Source organism: Ornithorhynchus anatinus, chromosome 19, assembly GCF_004115215.2.
Source record: "Ornithorhynchus anatinus isolate Pmale09 chromosome 19, mOrnAna1.pri.v4, whole genome shotgun sequence".
Taxonomy (NCBI): Eukaryota; Metazoa; Chordata; class Mammalia; order Monotremata; family Ornithorhynchidae; genus Ornithorhynchus; species Ornithorhynchus anatinus.
This window is the reverse complement of record NC_041746.1, coordinates 29,985,333-30,004,730: the sequence shown is the minus strand read 5'-3', so window position 1 is coordinate 30,004,730 and position 19,398 is coordinate 29,985,333. Positions and strand designations below refer to the sequence as shown.

General features: G+C 39.5%; 1 protein-coding gene across 11 annotated transcripts in view; it reads left to right on the top strand.

Moving 5' to 3' along the window:
• EPHA7 (EPH receptor A7) overlaps positions 1–19,398 on the top strand; it is a 172,774-nt gene that overhangs the window by 39,939 nt on the left and 113,437 nt on the right. For all 11 annotated transcript variants that reach the window (XM_029047299.2, XM_029047301.1, XM_039914775.1 and 8 more), the window contains 2 exons: positions 14,929–15,084; positions 16,171–16,506. In XM_029047299.2, coding sequence (XP_028903132.2) covers positions 14,929–15,084; positions 16,171–16,506 — 492 coding nt within the window. The remainder of the gene's footprint in view (positions 1–14,928; positions 15,085–16,170; positions 16,507–19,398) is intronic.

The following is a 19,398-nucleotide window of genomic DNA, read 5'->3' as shown; positions in this document are numbered from 1 at the left end:
CTGCCATGAGATGATTTTCTGTGACCTTCAAAATGAAATTTGATTCAATTAAATTAATTTCTTTAATTTTTTTCCAGGATTTTATATGATCAAAAGAGGGAGGGAGGCCATTTTATGAATTTTTAAAAGCATTTCCAAAATTTTACTTAATTCACAAAATGTTCCCAAACAAAAGGAATAGGTTCTGCATAAGATTTATGAAATGGTTCTTGAAAACCACACCCCAAGTTTCAAGGAGCCCAGGAGGATCATCTTTCTAAATGTTTACTAAAAAAACTTGTTGATATAAACTTAGGTTTTTATTTAATCAACATAATTTTACTGAGGAGTAGGGAGCAGGCAGAAATAAACTTTTCTCTGTTATAAAGTAGAATTTTGTATTGTTAAGGTAGATATTTCTGCCAGTTTGCAAAGATGAAATTATTGCAAACCTGCCGAGATATCTATTGTTGCAATAACTTAATTTATAGTATTACAATAGCTATTATTATTAATATTACAGAAATGGTGGTGAGTGCTCAATTTACCATGTGCTAAACAGTTGCGTAGGTACAGTCAGACTAAACAAGTCCCGTCCCTTTTTGGGACATACAGTGAAAGTGGGAGGGAGAATGGGTATTTGACCTCTTTTTTTTTTAATAATAATGTTGGTATTTGTTAAGCGCTTACTATGTGCCGAGCACTGTTCTAAGCGCTGGGGTAGACATAAGGGAATCAGGTTGTCCCACTTGGGGCTCACAGTCTTAATCCCCATTTTACAGATGAGGAAACTGACGCACAGAGAAGTTAAGTGATTTGCTTAAGGTTACACAGCAGGAAAGTAGCTGAGTAAGGAACAGAAACCAGTCCTGAACTCTTTACACTAGACCATGCTTATTTAAAAGGGGCCTTCCCTTGATAATTCCAAGCAACTCCCTAGAAGAAACCCTCCCATTTGCATTTTTATCATTTGATCCATCCGATTCCACATGCAGCTCATTGACAGGTCTGAGTTTTCCTCCTGCTTCTATAAGCCAAAGACCTCACTGCCCTTCAGCATTTCACCTGGAATAATTGCTCCTTCTAGGTTAGTATGAGCTAGAAGGTTTTCTAGAGGAAAAAATTAGCGGTCTCAAATTTCTTGTCCAGTCATTTAGGATGTAAGCTCCTTTTGGGCAGGAAACCTATCTAATAGTAATAATAATTATGATGGTATTTGTAAAGCCTACTACGTGCCAAGCACTGTTCTAAGCACTGGGGTAGATACCAGGTTATCAGGTTGTCCCACATGGGGCTTACAGTCTTAGTCCCCATTTTACAGATGAGATAACTGAGGCAAAGAGAAGTAAAGTGACTTGCCCAAGGTCACACAGCTGACCAGTGGCACAGCTGGAATTCGAACCAATGACCTCTGACTCCCAAGCCTGTGCTCTTTCCACTAAGCCAGGCTGCTTCTCTCCCAACTCTGTTATATTGTACTCTCCCAACCATTTACTGTGGTGCTCTGCACACTGTAAGTGCTCAATAAATAAGATTGATTAATTGATTGAGCCTTCTCTCATCTCTCTATTGCATCCTCTTCCAAGAAGACTCACCAGTTCCAGCTCCAAGGAGTGATACCACCTAGGACTTGACTGCTTTTTGACTTTCCACCTCAGCTCAATAAAGACCATCTTTCTTGGATCCCTTTGAAACAAGTAGCTCTTGAGAAGCAGCGTGGCGAAGTGGATAGAGCATGGGCCTGGGGGTCAAAGGTCATGGGTTCAAATCCCGGCTCTGTCATTTGTGTGCTGTGTGACCGTGGACAAATTACTTCACTTCTCTGTGACTCAGTTACCTCATCTGGATTGAGACTGTGAGCTCCACATGAAACAGACACAGACACACCTCGGTTTGCATTTATTCATACCACTGCTTAGCATAGTGCCTGGCACAAATTCCTTAACAAATTCCATCATTATTATTTAGGTTCCTTCAGAGTTGATCCACCCAAAGGTCAAAACCACTCTTTTCAGGTGGGTTTTTTCCAGCATTTTTCCAACATTGAGATTACTGTAAAAATCGGCCAAGTTAAGTCAATGATTGAGCCTTTGGAATATGGGGCTATCTTTGCCAGCTGGTTAATACTTAAATTACCATTTTGTCAGTGCTATTAGGGAAGAAAGACACCTTTACAGAAACAGCAGCCCATTTATAGGCATCTCTTTATGGATCGAATAGAATTATTTTTAAATCCGTCCTTTGAAGTTGGGTAGAAAGCCTTCACACAGATGTAGCTGTGGCCATACTCTTTCCCATTTGCAAAAAGGTAGTGGTATCAGTCTGGGTGGGAAGGAAAGCAGATAATTGGTCTCTATTGATCCCACTAGAGAAGCTTGTTCCAACTTCAGCTATTGAAGTGCCAGCAGAAAGTTTGAATCCTCCTGGGCTTTCGAACAACAAAGTAACAACGTGAAAAAAAGACAGAGGAAAATAAGCCATTTACAGAGGTCTTCTCTGCCCCTGAACAAAATACCACACGACTCTTGGGTGATAGTATTCCCTTGGAGGATATTGGGGAAATGGATTGGTGAAGTCCTTTTGTATGTTGATACTGGTTTTTTGTTGGTGGGTTTTTTTGTTTGTTTTCCTTGTAGAGGAATTGCAAATCAATTGTACTTTAGTTCTTACTGTCCAAAGAGAACTAGGTTAAGGACTTGGGAGACCCACTCCCTGCCCTCAAAGAGCAGCTATCCCTCTGATGACTTTCACCCTTTTACTTTCTCCAGCTTTGTTTGATACTTTGTGATCTTGTTTTCCTTTCTGTTCCCCTTTTAGACTGTGAGCTCTTTGTGGGCAGAGAACATGTCTCTCAACTCTGTTTCTTTGTACCCTCCAAGCACTTAGTTCATTTTCTATATGGACTAAGCGCTCAATAAATACCATTGATTGTTGTCACTTTAGGGGGTCACATTTTCCTCTTTACCCTCCTTCAGATTTCAAGAAGAAGATTTGGAAAGTTCAGGTGAGTAGAGTGCTGGTTAGCATTATGATTGTGAACCCCATGAGAGACAGGGACCATGTATAATTTCCACCTGTAAAGTGATTTGCATACAATAAGCCATTAATAAATGCTATTACTACTAACATGCCCCTTCCAGTTGAAAAAACACCATTAGAAGTGGTTGTTATATTCTATTTCTTAGAGATGATTTTTCAGGGAGTCTATTTTCCTTTTTTAGTTGGCTCTGGGGTGTGGTTGGGGCAGATCAGAGTGTTCAATGAATAAATGGCTGGTGATTTCATCTGTCTATGGATATCTTATGTAGCTACAAATCTGTTCTCCTTTTACTTTACTTTTCATAATCTTGTCTATTCTCTTTTAATCTTCCAAGTGCCTAGTCCAGTGCTGTACCCATGGTTGGCACCTAATAAATTCCATTGATTAATTGATGAGGATTTGCTTTACTATTGTTACTCCAAGGATTTGGGTTGAAGTGAAAAATTTGCTCCCTTTTTCAATCAGGGATATTTACTGAGGACTTATCACGGGCAGAGCAATACGCTATGTTCTTGAGGGAGTTCAGTAAAGTAAGTAGATACGATCCCTGCACTCAAGGAGCTTATAATTTAGTAGGATGGATAATAATTTATGCAAGATGCATGGACAGACAAACCTAGCATAATTATCTCTTATCCTACCCTTTGCTCTTCAGGAAACATACCACAAGGGTAAAAAAAAAATGATTCAGTTCCTGAAATATTCACAGGAGTTAAGGCTATTAACTGGCTATGGATCTCTGACCACTGTCTGCCTTAGGTGTAGATTACCCCATTTTCCAGGAGGCTAAATCAAGTGAGGAGAAGCAGTCATGGTTTGGATGCCCTGGGCACAAAGGAGATGATTATGGAAGGAAGTCCCCACCACCAGTCACCTTTAAGACTTTTGAAATGAAAGGAAAATGTGACCAGCTTAGCAGGCTTTATGAGGGCTTTAAGAGTGATTGTTTTTAAAACAAAGTCTTTGGTTCATTAGCAGACTCAGGTTTCTCTGAGTCTGTTATAACCGTGAGGGTCATTCTTGTGGCTGCAGGAACAGCTGGTGACAGTAGGGGAGCAGGAGAAGGAAGGTGCACCAGAGGTGGCTCTCGCCAGCCATCACCACAGTCGGGGCTTTGCGGCTGCTGTTTCTTCTCTCTGAGATTCCAGGCATGCTGATGATTCCTATTGGAAATCTGAGGGAGGAGCGGCAGCAGTTCCTGCAACATTCTCTAGCAAGGGGCTGGACTGTGCTACGCAGAGGTGGGGCAGGTGGTTCTGCTGCTTCCCTGACTGAGAGATTGTAGGAGCATCATGGTTTGGATCGAGGGAGATTGGGTAGGAAGGAAAGGACTGTGAGAGACATATGCCTCTGTTCCTCTTCTGGGTTTTCCCGATGACACTGTCTCTGTGTCTTTGGCTTTAGAGTTCTATTCCATCTCTGTGTATGTCTGATCGGGTCTGCTGTCTGTCTTTCTGACTCTCCTTGTCGTCTTATTTTTTTCTCGTGTTCGTTTCTCTGGGTGTCTTGGCCTGTATTTTGTCCATTTCTGCCTTTCTCTCTGTCCCTCTATATCTTTCGTTATCTGTCCTGGTCTCTGCCAAACTAGCACACTTACCCCCTTCGAAATTCCTACTGAAAGCTCACCTCAGTGAGGCCTTCCCAGACTGAGCCTCTCTTTTCCTCTGCTTCTCCTTCCCTTCCCATTGCCCCAACTCCCTCCTTCTGGTCTATTCCCCTCCCTACCCTACAGCACTTGTGTATGTGTGTAAACATTTATTATTCTATTTATTTTATTAATGATGTGTATATATCTATAATTCTATTTATTTATATTGATGCTATTGATGCCTGTCTATTTGTTTTGTTTTGTTGTCTGTCTCCCTGCTTCTAGACTGAGAGCCCATTATTGGGTAGGGATTGTCTCTGTTGGTGAATTGTACTTTCCAAGTGCTTAGTATAGTGCTCTGCACACAGTAAGTGCTCAATAAATATGATTGAATGAATGAATGCCCCTTCTCCCCCCATTTTGTCCACTTTCCCTAACCACAGACCATTATCTGTCCATACTAACACTATATCTGCAAGAAGTTAAGTAGTTGTCTTCACCCATTCCATTTCCATATGTCAATTTAATAATTTCAAATTTAGGTGATTTAGACACCACCATCCCCATTTTCAAAATCTTACTAAAATTACATCTCCTGCAAGAGGCCCTGACTAAGCCCTCATTTCCCCTCTCCCTTCTGGTTTTTTTTTTAATGATATTTGTTAAGCGCTTCCTATGTGCCAGGCACCGTACTAAGCTCTGGGGTGGATACAAGCAAATCAGGCTGGACACAATCCCCGTCCCACCTGGGGCTCAAAATCTTAATCCCCATTTTTCAGAGGAAGTAACTGAGGTACAGAGATGTGAAGTGACTTGTCCAAGGTCACAGAACAAACAAGTAACAGAGCCTTCTGAAAACATTCTGACTCCTATTCCCATGCTGTATCCACTACGCCATGCTTCTTCTCTAAGCGGATGATAGATTTCACAGCCTTCGTGGGGTTTAGTCACTCAGTGAACCATTCCAATCCAGCTCTCCAGGAGATCAGCTGTTGGCCTATATAAATAGCCACACCCGGTACACCAGGGAGTTACCTTGACAGCAGCCCCCAGCATACAGTCTGCCAAGGAGAAAATCTCCCTTAGAAGTGTTATCAGTGTTAATTTGCTGGCATTTTCCCAACCTGCTGTCCTGCTGACTAATGCTGGCAGGGAAGAGGTGAACTGGGGCAGTAGGAATCTGGGCGTTGCTAAAGAGGCCTGTTGAATAAGAATATTTGTGGTATTTTTTATGTGATTACTATGTAATAGTAATTATGGTATTTGGTAAGTGCTTATTATATGCCAAGCACTGTTTTAAGCTCTGGGGTAGATACACGGTTGGGCACAGTCCCTCTCCAAAATGGGGCTCACGGTCTTAATCCCCATTTTACAGATGAGGCACAGAGTAGTGACTTGCCCAAGATCACACAGCAGACAAGTGGCAGAGCTGGAATTGGAATTCACATCCTCTGACTCCCAGGCTCATGCTCTTTCCACCAGACCATGCTGCCAAGCATTGTGCTAAATTCTGTGTTAGATATGGGATGATCAAATTGGGCACAGTCTGTGTCCCACATGTGTCTCACAGTCTAAATAGGAAAGAAAGCAGGTACTGAATCCTTACTTTATTCATGAGAAAATTGAAACCCAGAGAAGTTATGACTTGCCTAAGGTCACACAGGCAGAGTCAGGATTAAAACACTATTCCTGCGTTTCCCCATTCTGCAATCTCTCCACTAGACCACACTGAACCGCTTCTGCTACTGATAGAAACTCCACGATTCATTTCCAATGCATATTTGAGCTCTGGTGCTCATATATGGCTATTAACTCTGAAGAGTGTCGCCTATCAATGAAAAACTGGGTTAGTTTCAAGGCAGACTCTAGTGGGCTTACCAAAAACCTAGTTATGTTTAGAACTGAATGATGGAAAAATAACCTCCTCTGGGGATTGAGTGGGTTGGATTGGCTAGCAATAGTGGTTTCCTTTTGATTTGTAATGCCCCCCCACATACAAAATCATCTGGAACTGGTGTAATTATTCGAAGTTATTATATGCGTTGGGGATGTGTCTGTCCAAGTCCTTTTTATATCTCCTTGGACTTGTTACCGAGAAAGATTTAAAGTGTGAGACACTTAGGAGTGGGTGTACACACTTTCCTGTCCTCAGAAAGTGATGAGTAAAAAAATATATGTTCAAATTTCACGTGGGTGTCCATAGATTAAAAGGAAGATTTGTAGGTTTAATTGTAGGTCTTCTGGCTTCCAATAATCAGAAAAGATATTCATGTAAAGTTAAGCAACCAAAATTATACCTTTAAAAGAAGATCATTTTTAAAGAATGATTGTGTGACTCTAAGAGTGATGATACCAGCATCATTTTAAAATGCATGGGTTTTTTTGGTAGTTGAGGATTTACAGTATTCCGGATCTGAGGGGGGTGCGGGGGGGAGGTTTCATATGCCTAACCCTTTGGTACATGTTTTTATGACATGGAGCACTGTTTAGCCTAGGAAGATCGAATGGTGAAAACTTAATTTGAATCTCTCAATCCCCAGATGATCCTCTGGAAATTCAAGGGTAAATCGGAGAGAGCAACATGAACCCACCAGTAAATTCCCTCCTCTTGTAGCCTTTTACTTTGTTCGCAGTGGGGTTTGAGACCTGCATCCCTTTAATTGCCATTTAAGAACCTTTTTTATTGAACCCACCTTGTTCCCTAATGTTTTGGCCTCTGAGGAATCCGGTTATTAAAGTGCAATAATACTGTAGCAAAATCAAGGAAAAAAGCCAACTTTTTTTTCCCTCTCAAATTAAGGGACCTTTGGGTTCATTGTTCTACAACTGTTAAATCATTTCTGTATCTAGAAACGCCAAACCTCAAATAGTGCATTTTCCTACAGAGAGTATTGCTTGAACTTTGGCCATAACATTTCAACCCGAAAAAGAAACTGCTTTGCAATTCATTAAAAGGTTTAAATCAATCAGTGTTGCTTGAATCTCGCCCCAATTTGGGACTCTTATCTGCATGAATGATGCTGCAAGGAACACTGGAAAGTCTTTAGGGAAGCTTTGGACAACAGTGATACAATGAGCTCTAGAGGTGAGGAATAAATCTGCAAGATTCCTGACAGCCAACAGCAAACATTGTCAATGGTGGAATGCAGCACGGACAGCCCTATTTAGATATGTCATTCACACTATTGCTTAGACACCATTAAAAGACTTATGTTTACTCTGGCTTTACCATAAAACATAACTCTGTAATTGAAACATGCAAAGTGTCTTCAGACCCTATTTTAGTTCCGAAAACATTTGCGAGTTGAAATAAACATGTTTTACTGCAAAGGCATTGATCACTGGGGGGTAGTTAGGCAGTAATAAAATATCACCGCCTGCCATCTATATAAAATAGCAAGTCTATTTTATAAAGATGGCAGGCGGTGATATTTTAGTGATGTATTTTAGCACAATGTCTCCAGGACTAAACATATAAGAAGTCATAGAAAACTGAGCAGATGGCATATCGGCCTTGAACAATAATTTACTCTGTTTCCTTTCACCCCGATGAATAAATGCGTATGGTTTATTTGAGCAAAGGGTTCTCAGGATCACAGATCAGGAACTTTACCTTTGCTGTCCAGAGGGCCTTTATTTCAGAAGTCAAATCTTACATTTTGAGACTATTATGGGATATGTTGCTTTTATTTCCTTGAGGTTTATAGATTTTTTTTTTATTCCTGAAGTGTTACACTAGAGTCTGGCTTGAAAGTCAGCTGGCTTTGTCTGTACTTGGAAAGAGTAAACCTAGGTATTTTTATTCAAAGAAAATAGCAGAAAGGGTGTGTGTGGGGTGTGTGTGTGTGTGTGTGTGTGTGTGTGTGTGTGTGTGTGTGTGTGTGTGTGTGATGAAAGAGCTTTTCTTGTGTTTTTACATTTTTTCTCTGAGTAATATTCAGCACCTGTGATCACAAACTCTCTATTTCACAGGCCTCCTTTACTAAGCTGACACGAATGCGTAGCAGGTTAATAGAGAGGTGGCTCACAAATCTTAATATAATCATTACACCAGGTTGTTTTCATCCTCTCTGCCTGCTGCTCATTTTCAATGTGAAAAATCATAATGTATCAGTGACAGGAGGCCTGGATTTGAGGCTGACTGTTGTAATTACTCCCACTGAGTCACTGTCAATAGGATTAAAAGAAAGATTCTGGGCCTGTCCATCCTAGATGAGGTCAGCAGCAAGAGCAGTGGCAGCAAGCACTCTTTCTGCAAGCCATGCTTTCCATCCTGCATTATAGAATCGGAGACATTAATATGACACAAACATTTGAAAGCTCCTTAGGAGACAGACTGGCTTTCTCTGCATTAGGTAAAACATCCATCTGCAATAAATAATATAAGAGCAGGCATCAGAATCCCTGACTCTGCATGTATGTAAATTTTAAAATGTATTAAAGGCCAGAGAGTTTCAATTACAGAACAATCCATTTATACTTTATAATTAATAAACTCTTTGCAGCTGCTGAAGTTCAGCCAGGAAACATCTGCAAAGTCTCATATTTGAGACGCACACTGTTTCTGTGGAGAGAGTCGGGCGTGATCGTGCTGAAAATCACAGGCCTGGAAATGGAATCAGAGTTAAAGCTGCTCAGTCTAGTTGTCCATAGGCTTAGAGGAGAATAAAATAGGAAAAAAAATAAACCAGCTATTGTCTGCAAAATTCTTTCAGCAAAGGGAAAAAAATAAAACTATCTTGTGGTAAGTAGTATTCATGGAGTGTAGCTATACACAAAAAATCAGGAACCAAAAGAAACTTAACAGATCATTTAGGCATCATACAGTATTTTAGAGAAATGGGCTTAAGTAAATTTCCCTACAGTTACTCTTTTTCGTGACTATGTTGTATTGAATTGTACTTTCCAAGAGCTTAGTACAATGCTCCCTATTCAGTAAGAGCTCAATAAATATGATTGAATGAATGAATGACTGGTATCCACTTACTGTTCTTTTAGCTAAAGGAGAGTACACTTCTCTCCGTGAAGTTGATAAATTTCATTAAATCCCTTTTTTGGCAGATCCTAAAATGACAAGATAGCAGTAGTACATCTCGATCATAACAAAATATACGCTGTGTATATTAATAAATTAGTATTTATTCCCTAAAATCATTTATTCTTTAAATTCTCATTCTCTGATGTTTTTACTATCAAATGTGGAATTTTGAAGTTTGAATAAGAGCCAAGTTTTAAAATACCTTTTCAAAAAAATTAGTGCAAGAAAAACCCATCTAAATGAAAAGGAAACTGAAAAAAATCTTGGCAAGGAAAAAAAAGAACTAGCTTTTCTTATGTTATAACTAGCTAGTTCTCCTGTACTAACAATTCTGCCTGAGGATGTACGATTTAAACGGGAAAAATAAATGACCTCATTGCTGACTATAGGATTTTAGGGTGACAAACTGTAACGAAAAATTCAAATAGGTACAGACATATACTTTTCAGAAAGTTGACTACCATTTTCCTGGTCTGCAGTGCCTAAACCCCAGAATGCAATCTGAATATAATTTGAATCGATACAGTTTCATAGAAGCAATTGCTCTTTCCATTTCATGAAAATAGTGTAGAGATGAAATACGAAAGGTAAAAGAAAAAGTAGAAGACAAAATGGAAAAGGCACCAAAGAAATGAAGATAGATAGCCAAAATGGCCATAGGATGGTGAACAGAAAGCCCATGTGTTGCACAGCTTCCTCTGTCCTTAACTTTTTCTCCATTTGAGGGCTGACCATGTCTAAGCTTTCTTAAGTTATGAAATCTGACAAGATTATTGTTCCTTACCGTAGGCTAATGATTTTATGTTGTTTTATTCATAAAGGCCCCAGGAATTAGGAAACTCGGAGAGGAATTAAACCCACGTTTCCACATTGTTAATACCCAAGTATGTACTAAGTAGTAGGTAAGGTGTTTTATAAATAAAAATCTTTCCAAAATGATTAATAGATTTTTTTTAAAAAAGCCCATACGATACTGCATCATTGCACTATTAATTTAAAGATCAGTTAAAATTGAGACATTCAAAATGCCAGTAAATTAAAATAATATGTTTCTCATTGCAACACGAACTTTTCCTACAAAAGCACATATCATAGTTATTATAAGGCTACACTCTAGTCAGTAAAGAGAGAATGAGAGTGAAAAGTAATTCAACTACATTAATGTTTGGATTTCACACTAGGAGGCCGACATATTTAATGTGTATAGACAAGAAATAGTTGGTTGTCCGAGGATCACTTGTCCATAAAGAATTCCATTGGTACACCTTGGAAATAAGAAAGGTATTAAGCTAGATGATTCTCTCAGTTCAGAAAGAAAAATAAATTAAGTAGACCATTGCCTTTTACTAGGCTAAGAGCAAGGAGACACAGTATGGCCTTGTGGATAGAGCATGGGCCTAGGAGTCTGAAGGACCTGGGATCTAATCCCTACTCTGCCACTTGGCTGCTGTGTAACCTTAGGCAAATCACTGAACTTCCACTGTGCTTCTGTAATCTCATCTGCCATGTAGGGATTAATCCTGTGAGTCCCATGTGAGACATGGACTGTGTCCTACCCGATTAGCTTGTATCTACCTACCACAGTTCTTAATTCAGTAAACTGGCACATAGTAAGCTCTTAGCAAATACCAATTTAAAAAAAAAAAACAAAACAAAACTTGTATCTTCACTCCTAGTTTCAACAGCTACCAGGCAAAAAGATTCCAATTCTTTTTTTCTTGCCCCTCAGCATCATGAACTAGTGGAAAGAGCATGGATATGGGAATCAGAGAACCTTGGTTCTAATCTCAACTCCATTACTTTCCAGCTGTGTGACCTTGGCATGTCACTTAACTTCTGTGTGCCTCAATTTCCTTATCTGTAAAATGGAAATTCAATTCCTGTTCCCTCCTCCCCACCCCTTAGACACACACCCTTAGACTGTCAGTCCAAAGAGGGACAGGGAATACTTCAAACCTGATTAACTTATATCCATCTCAACATTTGGTGCAGTGCTTGGCATATCATACGGGGGTTTAACAGATATCACCAGTATTGTTACACTTTCTCTCCAGTCTTATATTTTTTGGTTATCTGGGGTATTCATCTATATCCTTATTGCCATCTTAGACTTTGTGGTTCAGTGTAGAATAGCTGTGAATCATTCAGAGAGATAACAATAGGATTCTGATATTCAGGGAGTGAAATGATCTTAGTGGAGAAGCTTCAAGAGGATCCCACCACTAAGAGAGATGAGGATTTGAGGATGATGAAAGGGTTTCAGGTTTCTAGGACAGGGAAGATGGTAGTGTTATCAACAGATATAATAATTATGGTATTTAAGTGCTTACTAGTGCCAAGCACTGTTCTCATATGTGAAAGGTGGGAGGAGAAATGGGTTCAGTTCAGTTTTAGAAGGCTTATAGTTGAGGTGTTGGCAGAATATCCATGTGGAGATGGCCTGGAGGAAAGAGGAAATGCAAAGTTGTCAATTAGGTGTGAGCCTGGGACTGGAAAAGTAAATTTGGGAGTTATCTGCATAAAATCATATGAATGGATGAGTTCCAAGAGAGTGAGTGTACAGGAGTGGAGTACTATTCTATATCAGAAGAGTGTGCATATACACATATATACATGTGTGTATGTGTGTATAAATAGAGAGAGAGAGAGCATGCAACATCAAGGAGAGTTGGATATACATAAAGATTGTATTTTCTCCCTAGAACGTTGCTCCATCCCTGCTAGGAGCATAAGAAATATTAAAGATGGAGCATCTCTTTTGAATTCCTCTGTCTTTGCTGATATTCTCCCATGTTAAATGGGTCTAGAAATCCTTGAGTAATCCTTGGTAGTTTTCTCTCCTTATTCAAGTGCTATGAATTCTTGAGAAGAAATATGCTTGGAAAATTAAGGCTGACTGGCTATTGAAAGAATAAGCACACAATATCCAATTCCTAGTCCATGAGGTAATTATGTGTTTCACATCATGCTCTTTCTGGTAACCTCGAAAATTCCCAGCCATTTCTTTTGACCTAGGGAAGAGATAGCAATTTGGGGCTCTTTGTTGCTCTTTTGAAATAATCAGGGTAGCCATTTTTTATGCCATCAAGCTATGTCCTGAATGGTTGTACTGTTTATGAGGTGCCCACATGGAAATAGTGGTTATTAAATGAGGCATATAGGCGCCCTCATGAGAACTAAAGGGAGCTGTGATAGGGTTGTTTGAACCTTCTGCTTATAGTCTGCACCAGCCGTAAGGACTTTCACTCCCACAGGCTAGAATGGGCAGTTATTCCTTTGAAGTGCAATCAGAAATGTACACCTCCAATTTTAAGTAGCAACTGGCCACTCAGATAAAAGTCTAGGTGAAACCGTAGAAGATAATTTAAAGGGGTTTTATGTTTGTTTTACTACTTAGGGAATGAAAAAATAACGCTCTTCATCTCTGTACTTCAACTTTGTATTCTAGATAAGGATTTATAGTAGGTGTTTATGCTTTTCTTTGTTCTCCAGAGGTGCATATGATGGAAGGGTGAATTTGAGGGATTGTTTCCTCACCATTGTAGGAACTGGTCTAGCAAACCGAGATGAAGAACTGTTGTGTAGTCAGCAGATTGGTTTTTGACTGGCACTGGTGTATCAAATTAAGCAAACAGATAAAGGTTCAGCAACTCACAGCCGTATCACTTGTCCTTGCCTCGGGCTCTTTTTAGGCACACAAAAAGTTATCACCCACTGATAGGTGGTATTTCTTGGAGTGCATGGGAAGCAGTTGTGTTTTGGGGTAGTGACTCAAAAAGACAGTAAGTAAAATTTTGAGTGCCAGATAATAGCAGTACTTTCCAAAGGTTATGCCTATCTCAAGGTCATTGGACAATGTATCTAACACAGAGGAATACACAGCCTCTATTGGAAAAACAGGCAACCTGAATCAGAAGTTGTGTTTGCTTTTCTCAGGAGATGACTATTTGAGAATTCAGTAACATCTTTGAATAACTTGGAGGAAATCAGATTCAGAAAAACTGCTGTCCATATTCATTTGGGCCAGATTTCTACTTTTTGAATCGACGTTAAATAGTTGCTGCTTTGTAATGTGGTTTGATTTATCATTATTAGGTTTGAGATCCACTGAAGGTCTACAAAAAAAATAGGTGGCAGTTTTAAGACTTGAAATTAGCCTTTGCAGGGTGCCTGATGAATAGCAAATAAAATGAGCTAGAGCAATTGAGAGAGTTGAAATTTCATTAGAGGCTTTCAGAGGAGTTCTGTTCTCTTGTGTGCTTTTGGTTGGCAGTAGTTGCTGGGTAAGAATGTGTTCCCCCTTATGTTCCTTCTCCAAAAGGTGAAATAAGGTCACACTCTGTTTATGAATGTAGGATTTCCTTTGTTTCAAGTGTTACAGTCATTCCCTATTCAGAAAATTCTGTCAGGTTTGGTAACCATAAAGGTAACTAATGGAAAATGGAACATTTAATCACTTGAAGCTGTTGAAATAATCATTAATAGTTAACGAAATGAATCCAAAGTAGTTCTAGCACATATTGTTGCTGTTCCCACATGAAAAGTTTTGAATGTTCTTATATTCAAAAGCAAGCATAACAAGTCCATTAAGATTTTAATTTTATAAGTTAAAGTAATATCCAAAAGGAAAAGAAGTGTTCCTAATGTGTAAAACCTGATTGAGAATTATAACTCCAAAACACATCGTCTATAATAAACATAGAACTTGTACTTATTGTGGTGGAAACTTAAGATTTTCATTTTTCTACCCAAGTATCATACACCTAAATTGTCCTAGGTCATTTTTCTAGTGTGTGAAGTTTGGGCATCACAAAATGTTATTTCTTGAAGCTGTTTGTGCAGTTTGTCCGCATTTGAGTTAATACCACAAAAAACAGCGGAACCTAGTGGATAGAGCATTGCCCTGGTAGCCAGAAGGACCTGGGTTCTAATCCCTGCTCTGCCTCATGTTTGTTCTGGGACTTTGGGCAAGTCATTTAACTTCTCTGTGCCTTAGTTACCTCATCTGTAAAATGGGGATTAACACTTTGAGCTCCGTGTGAGACATGGACTGTGTCCAACCTAATTAACTTGTATCTACCCAACACTCAGTACATTGCCTGGCACATAGTAAGCATTTACAAATACCAAAAAATTAGAAATTAGGCTGTTGGCACCCCATCTCATGGATTACTACATGTTCAAGCACTATGCCTGTATATGTCAGTCACATTTGACCATTGCAGAAGGAAGAGGAAATTGTCCATTTGCTGGCGCTCATATTTTCACGTTTTTTTTCCTTAGCTTGTGGACGCGGATTCTATAAATCTTCTTCCCAAGACCTGCAGTGCTCACGGTGTCCAAGCCACAGTTTTTCAGACAAAGAAGGATCTTCCCGATGTGATTGTGAGGATGGCTACTACCGAGCTCTCGCTGATCCTCCGTATGTCGCTTGCACAAGTGAGTCAATAGTCAGTCAAGCCTCAAGGATGGTCCTCTTTAAGTAACCGATCGCAGTCATTTGAAGTGTGCTGTGTAGAATAGTTATTCCACTCCCTGGGTACATTGGAAATAGTTTTATATTAACATGAAATTGGACCTCAAAAAGAAAATATAATATAAATCGTGAATCACATTAAATACCATCTTCATATTTTCATGACCTATCCTTGGCAAAGCCCTGCTTTTGGATAATATATAATAAGTTACAACTAGAAGAATGTCTGTGTGGTCTTCCTGTGGTTTGTACATTTTCCCATCTACCTTGTGGGACCCATTTTTAAAAGGAATAAACTAAAATGAGTTGCATCCAGGATGGATTTGAAAGGTAATGGGTTCTGGATTAATTTCCATCTCCAAATAGAACAACCTACAGAAATTGGTGCTTCAATTAATGAATTTTCAAGAGTCCAAAATCCAAGGATGATCCCAGATACTCCTCCAAATCATAGCAGTGCCCGCTTAGAATGACTAACTACATTCTGTGCTGTGTGACTAAAAGGGGGAAATATTTTAAAATAACTACAAGACTTGGCTTTTGAAGAACGTTAGCCGATCTTTTTTAATCACATAAAAGAAAAATAGCTAAAGTCAGTGGCAGTAAATATAAAGACAGTTGTTTTTCTGTTTGGGACTTTAAATGTTGAATGGAAAATAAACGAAACTGAATGCCAAGTCAATTCAAGTAAGTCTTTACAGAGCTTTTGTAGTCAGTGTAATGAAATGTTTATGTGAAGTGCAGCATTTTAGCATGTTTGTGCCTCAGTAATTGAACCACTAGTCCAATGCCCCAAATTGATTTCATGCATTTTATTATTATTATTATTTTAATGGTTATGGTTCTTGCTAAGCACTTACTCTGTGCCAAGCACTGTTTTAAATGCTGGGGTAGCTACAAATTAATCAGGTTGGATATAGATTCTGTCCCACATGAAGCTCTCACTCTTAATCCACATTTTACAGATGAGCTAACTGAGGCCCAGAGAATTTAGGTGACTTGCCCAAGATCACACAGCAGATTTTTTTTATCTTTATCTTCTTGCCCAGGGCCACCATCTGCACCACAGAACCTCATTTTCAATATTAACCAGACGACGGTGAGCTTGGAGTGGAACCCTCCAGCAGATAACGGAGGAAGGAATGACGTTACCTACCGAGTGTTGTGTAAGCGATGCAGTTGGGAGCAGGGCGAGTGCGTTCCTTGCGGAAGTAACGTTGGCTACTTGCCCCAGCAAAGTGGATTAGCAGATAACTTCGTCACGGTCACGGACCTGCTAGCCCATGCCAATTACACATTTGAAGTTGAGGCTGTGAATGGGGTCTCCGACCTGAGCCGTTCCCAGAGACTTTTTGCTGCCGTCAGTATCACCACAGGCCAAGCAGGTAGGTGTTGCGCCCGGCTCCATTAGTGATAAAGACACGAAGGAAGCATAGTATGGCTATCAGTCATGCATGTGGAGTTTGCACTCCTGATTACTCACACACAGGGCAGCCTGTATAATGGCTCGGAACATTTCTTTTCCTGTCTTCCTCCTCCAGTGGCTGTTTGTAGCTTCATCCAGGCTATTGTTGTAGCAGGGGTAATTGAAGGGGAGGAAGTGTAAATCATGGGAGTTGGTTTTACTGCTTCTCAGCAGGTTTGGTAACAGTGATGGGGAACGAGGGGTGACTTGATTAAATGAAATTTGGGGGGCCAACTCTGGGTTTCCTTGCAAGTGCTACTCTCCATTAGCAAAAACATTCGGGAGCTAACTAGCATATCTGATCATTTGCTCTCCCATCGCCTTTAATTAACACATTACCCCAATGCTTTATCACGATTATATAGGCCTGATCCACATATCTGGCCCTTTCACAAGTTCATCAGTGAATTTGGAGGCTTGGGAATTTTTCAGTCCTGTCGTGAATCCATTGGGTTGCAGAAGGTCCCAGTTATTTGTATGTTACATTGAGGTCATAATCAGCTTGATTCTGGATGGGAATGATAGAAGGGGAAAAATACTAAACGAAAATTCATGAAAACAGCCTATTGAGTTTAAACCCTTTGCAGTAAAAATGACTTTCTGCAGAGAGAATGGCAGGGGTGGGTGTTCATTCATTGTGGAAATCCTTGGCTTGAAGAAGGCGTTTAGCTGGGGAGGCTCAATATAGATGAGCTCAGGGTTCCTTAGACAGATGGAGTTTTGATGTTTTAGTTCTATAATGAACCTTGAAACACCGTCAGACTTTTGTTTACAACTAATCGACTAGATTTTCAAATCCACCCATGCTAGTGTGAAACTGAGTTGCCCAACTCATTAAATTAGAAGTAAGGAGTGAAAGTTGTTTGTGAATCCCCTGCGTGGTTTCTTGAAATGTTTTTGAGGTTGCCTGAAACCACAGTCCACGTGAGAAGTCGTGAGATCTGTGGCACTTCTATCCCTCCACCCTTTTCCCAGTATTGTCCCCCTAGTTTATTAAATGCACAAATTGCAGGTTTTTGATTTTTTGAAGATGTGGAGAGTATTTTTTTCAGTTGCATTTACCACAAATCATTGGGGAACACCATTGGTCTTGCATTTTAGTTAGGGTGGCGATCACTTCACTCCAGTCGGCTTCCGAATGTACTTCAGATACAGAGGGATAAATAAGGGGGTGGCTTAGTAATAGAGTGATGCATTTCCCAAGATACCGACATTTTGCTGTGGTAGAAGAAAGCATAATGAGGTGGTGGTAGCCATTGCATAGGTGAGTTAAAGAGGTTGCACTACTACGCATCATACAAATTTTTCTGTCAAACATTCATCTCACTATACATTTTAAGGGCAGGTGTTAATTCTTTTTATAGACCTTGTCAACATAATTTATGCTGTTAATTTTATATCCTTGGGGTTGCTTCAGCTCAGATTTCTCATTACTTTTCTACACTAGCAGGCTCAACAGTGTTTTTCTTTTTCTCAAAGATGAGATCCATTTTATTGTGCCCAGCATTTGTCTGAATAACAAGATTCAGGGTATCAAGGGAGAGAGAGGATTGTTTGGGAGCAGAGTTTGAGGATTGGTGCAGATATTTTTATATAAGTAATGGGTAGGGGGGTTTCTTTTATCTAAGGAAGGCGAGTCATTTTTAATTCTCCAGCCCTTTGAATATCCTTCAAGGGCAACAGCATTGATTAGGAACAGTAGCTTCTTAGGGGTGCTTAACACATTTGTGTGAGCAACAACTGAAGAGCCGAAACTGCTTTGTGTTTTCCCTTATGCATGGTCATTTGAATATCTAACTTGTTACTGGCCTAAAGTTTCTACAAATGACCCATGCATCGACTGTTTGGGAATCCCAACTTCAACTTCATGTATTCCCTACAATTCATCCAATTGCTGGACATAGTCCTGGGCCAAACAGTCTTGGACCTTCTTTTGTCTGAGAGACGAAAAGGTCTCCATTGTCTCAGTATTGTAATCTGTTATTTCTCTGCAGTACTAAGTTCTTTAAAAGCTGGAGAAGCTAGCTGTATTGATTTTTTTTTTCATTTTATGAAGAAATAGAAAGGAGACATCTTTCAGTCGGCTTTTTTGCATTCAGATAGGCAATATTTTTACTGTTGCGAGAAAATTTGACTTCTTTCAAAAGACTTCTTCAAACTAATATTTTAGGTGTCTTATTTGAACAGGAAAAGGGAGGCAGAAACAAAAGAGAAGTGGGGAATTGGTGATGTATGTCGATTTCTCCGTTTCTACTTAGGCTGCCTTTTTTTTTTCTTCCTGGTGCTGATAAAGGAAGGATTCATGCACATCCACTTGGTTGTTTTTCTAATGTTCTACACTTTGTGCAAAAAAAATCCTCATTTATTGTGCAGCCTAGGTCATTGCAGATAGCAGTGAGAGCAGTGTAACATAATGGAAAGATTCCAGCACTAGGAGACTTGGGTTCTCCTGGTTCTGCCTCTTTATTTCTGTGTGATCTTGGGCAAATCACTTAAATTCTCAGTGTCTGTTTCCTCATCTCTAAAATTGGGATTTAAAACATGCCCTCCCTCCCCTATAGAATGTGACCCCAAGTGGTTCAGGGACTAAGTCTGATCTGATTCATTTAATCTCGTCTAGTGCTTGGCACATAGGAAGTGCTTAATAGATACCCCTATTTTCAATAATAATTATAGAACAGTAGGAGTATATAAGTACTTCCTATTAATTATATAGTATGGTAAAATTAGTCTAAATACTATAATTGATAAAATAATAGTCAATTACATATGATATATTATTATGCCTAATAATAATCAACCACCTTGTAAT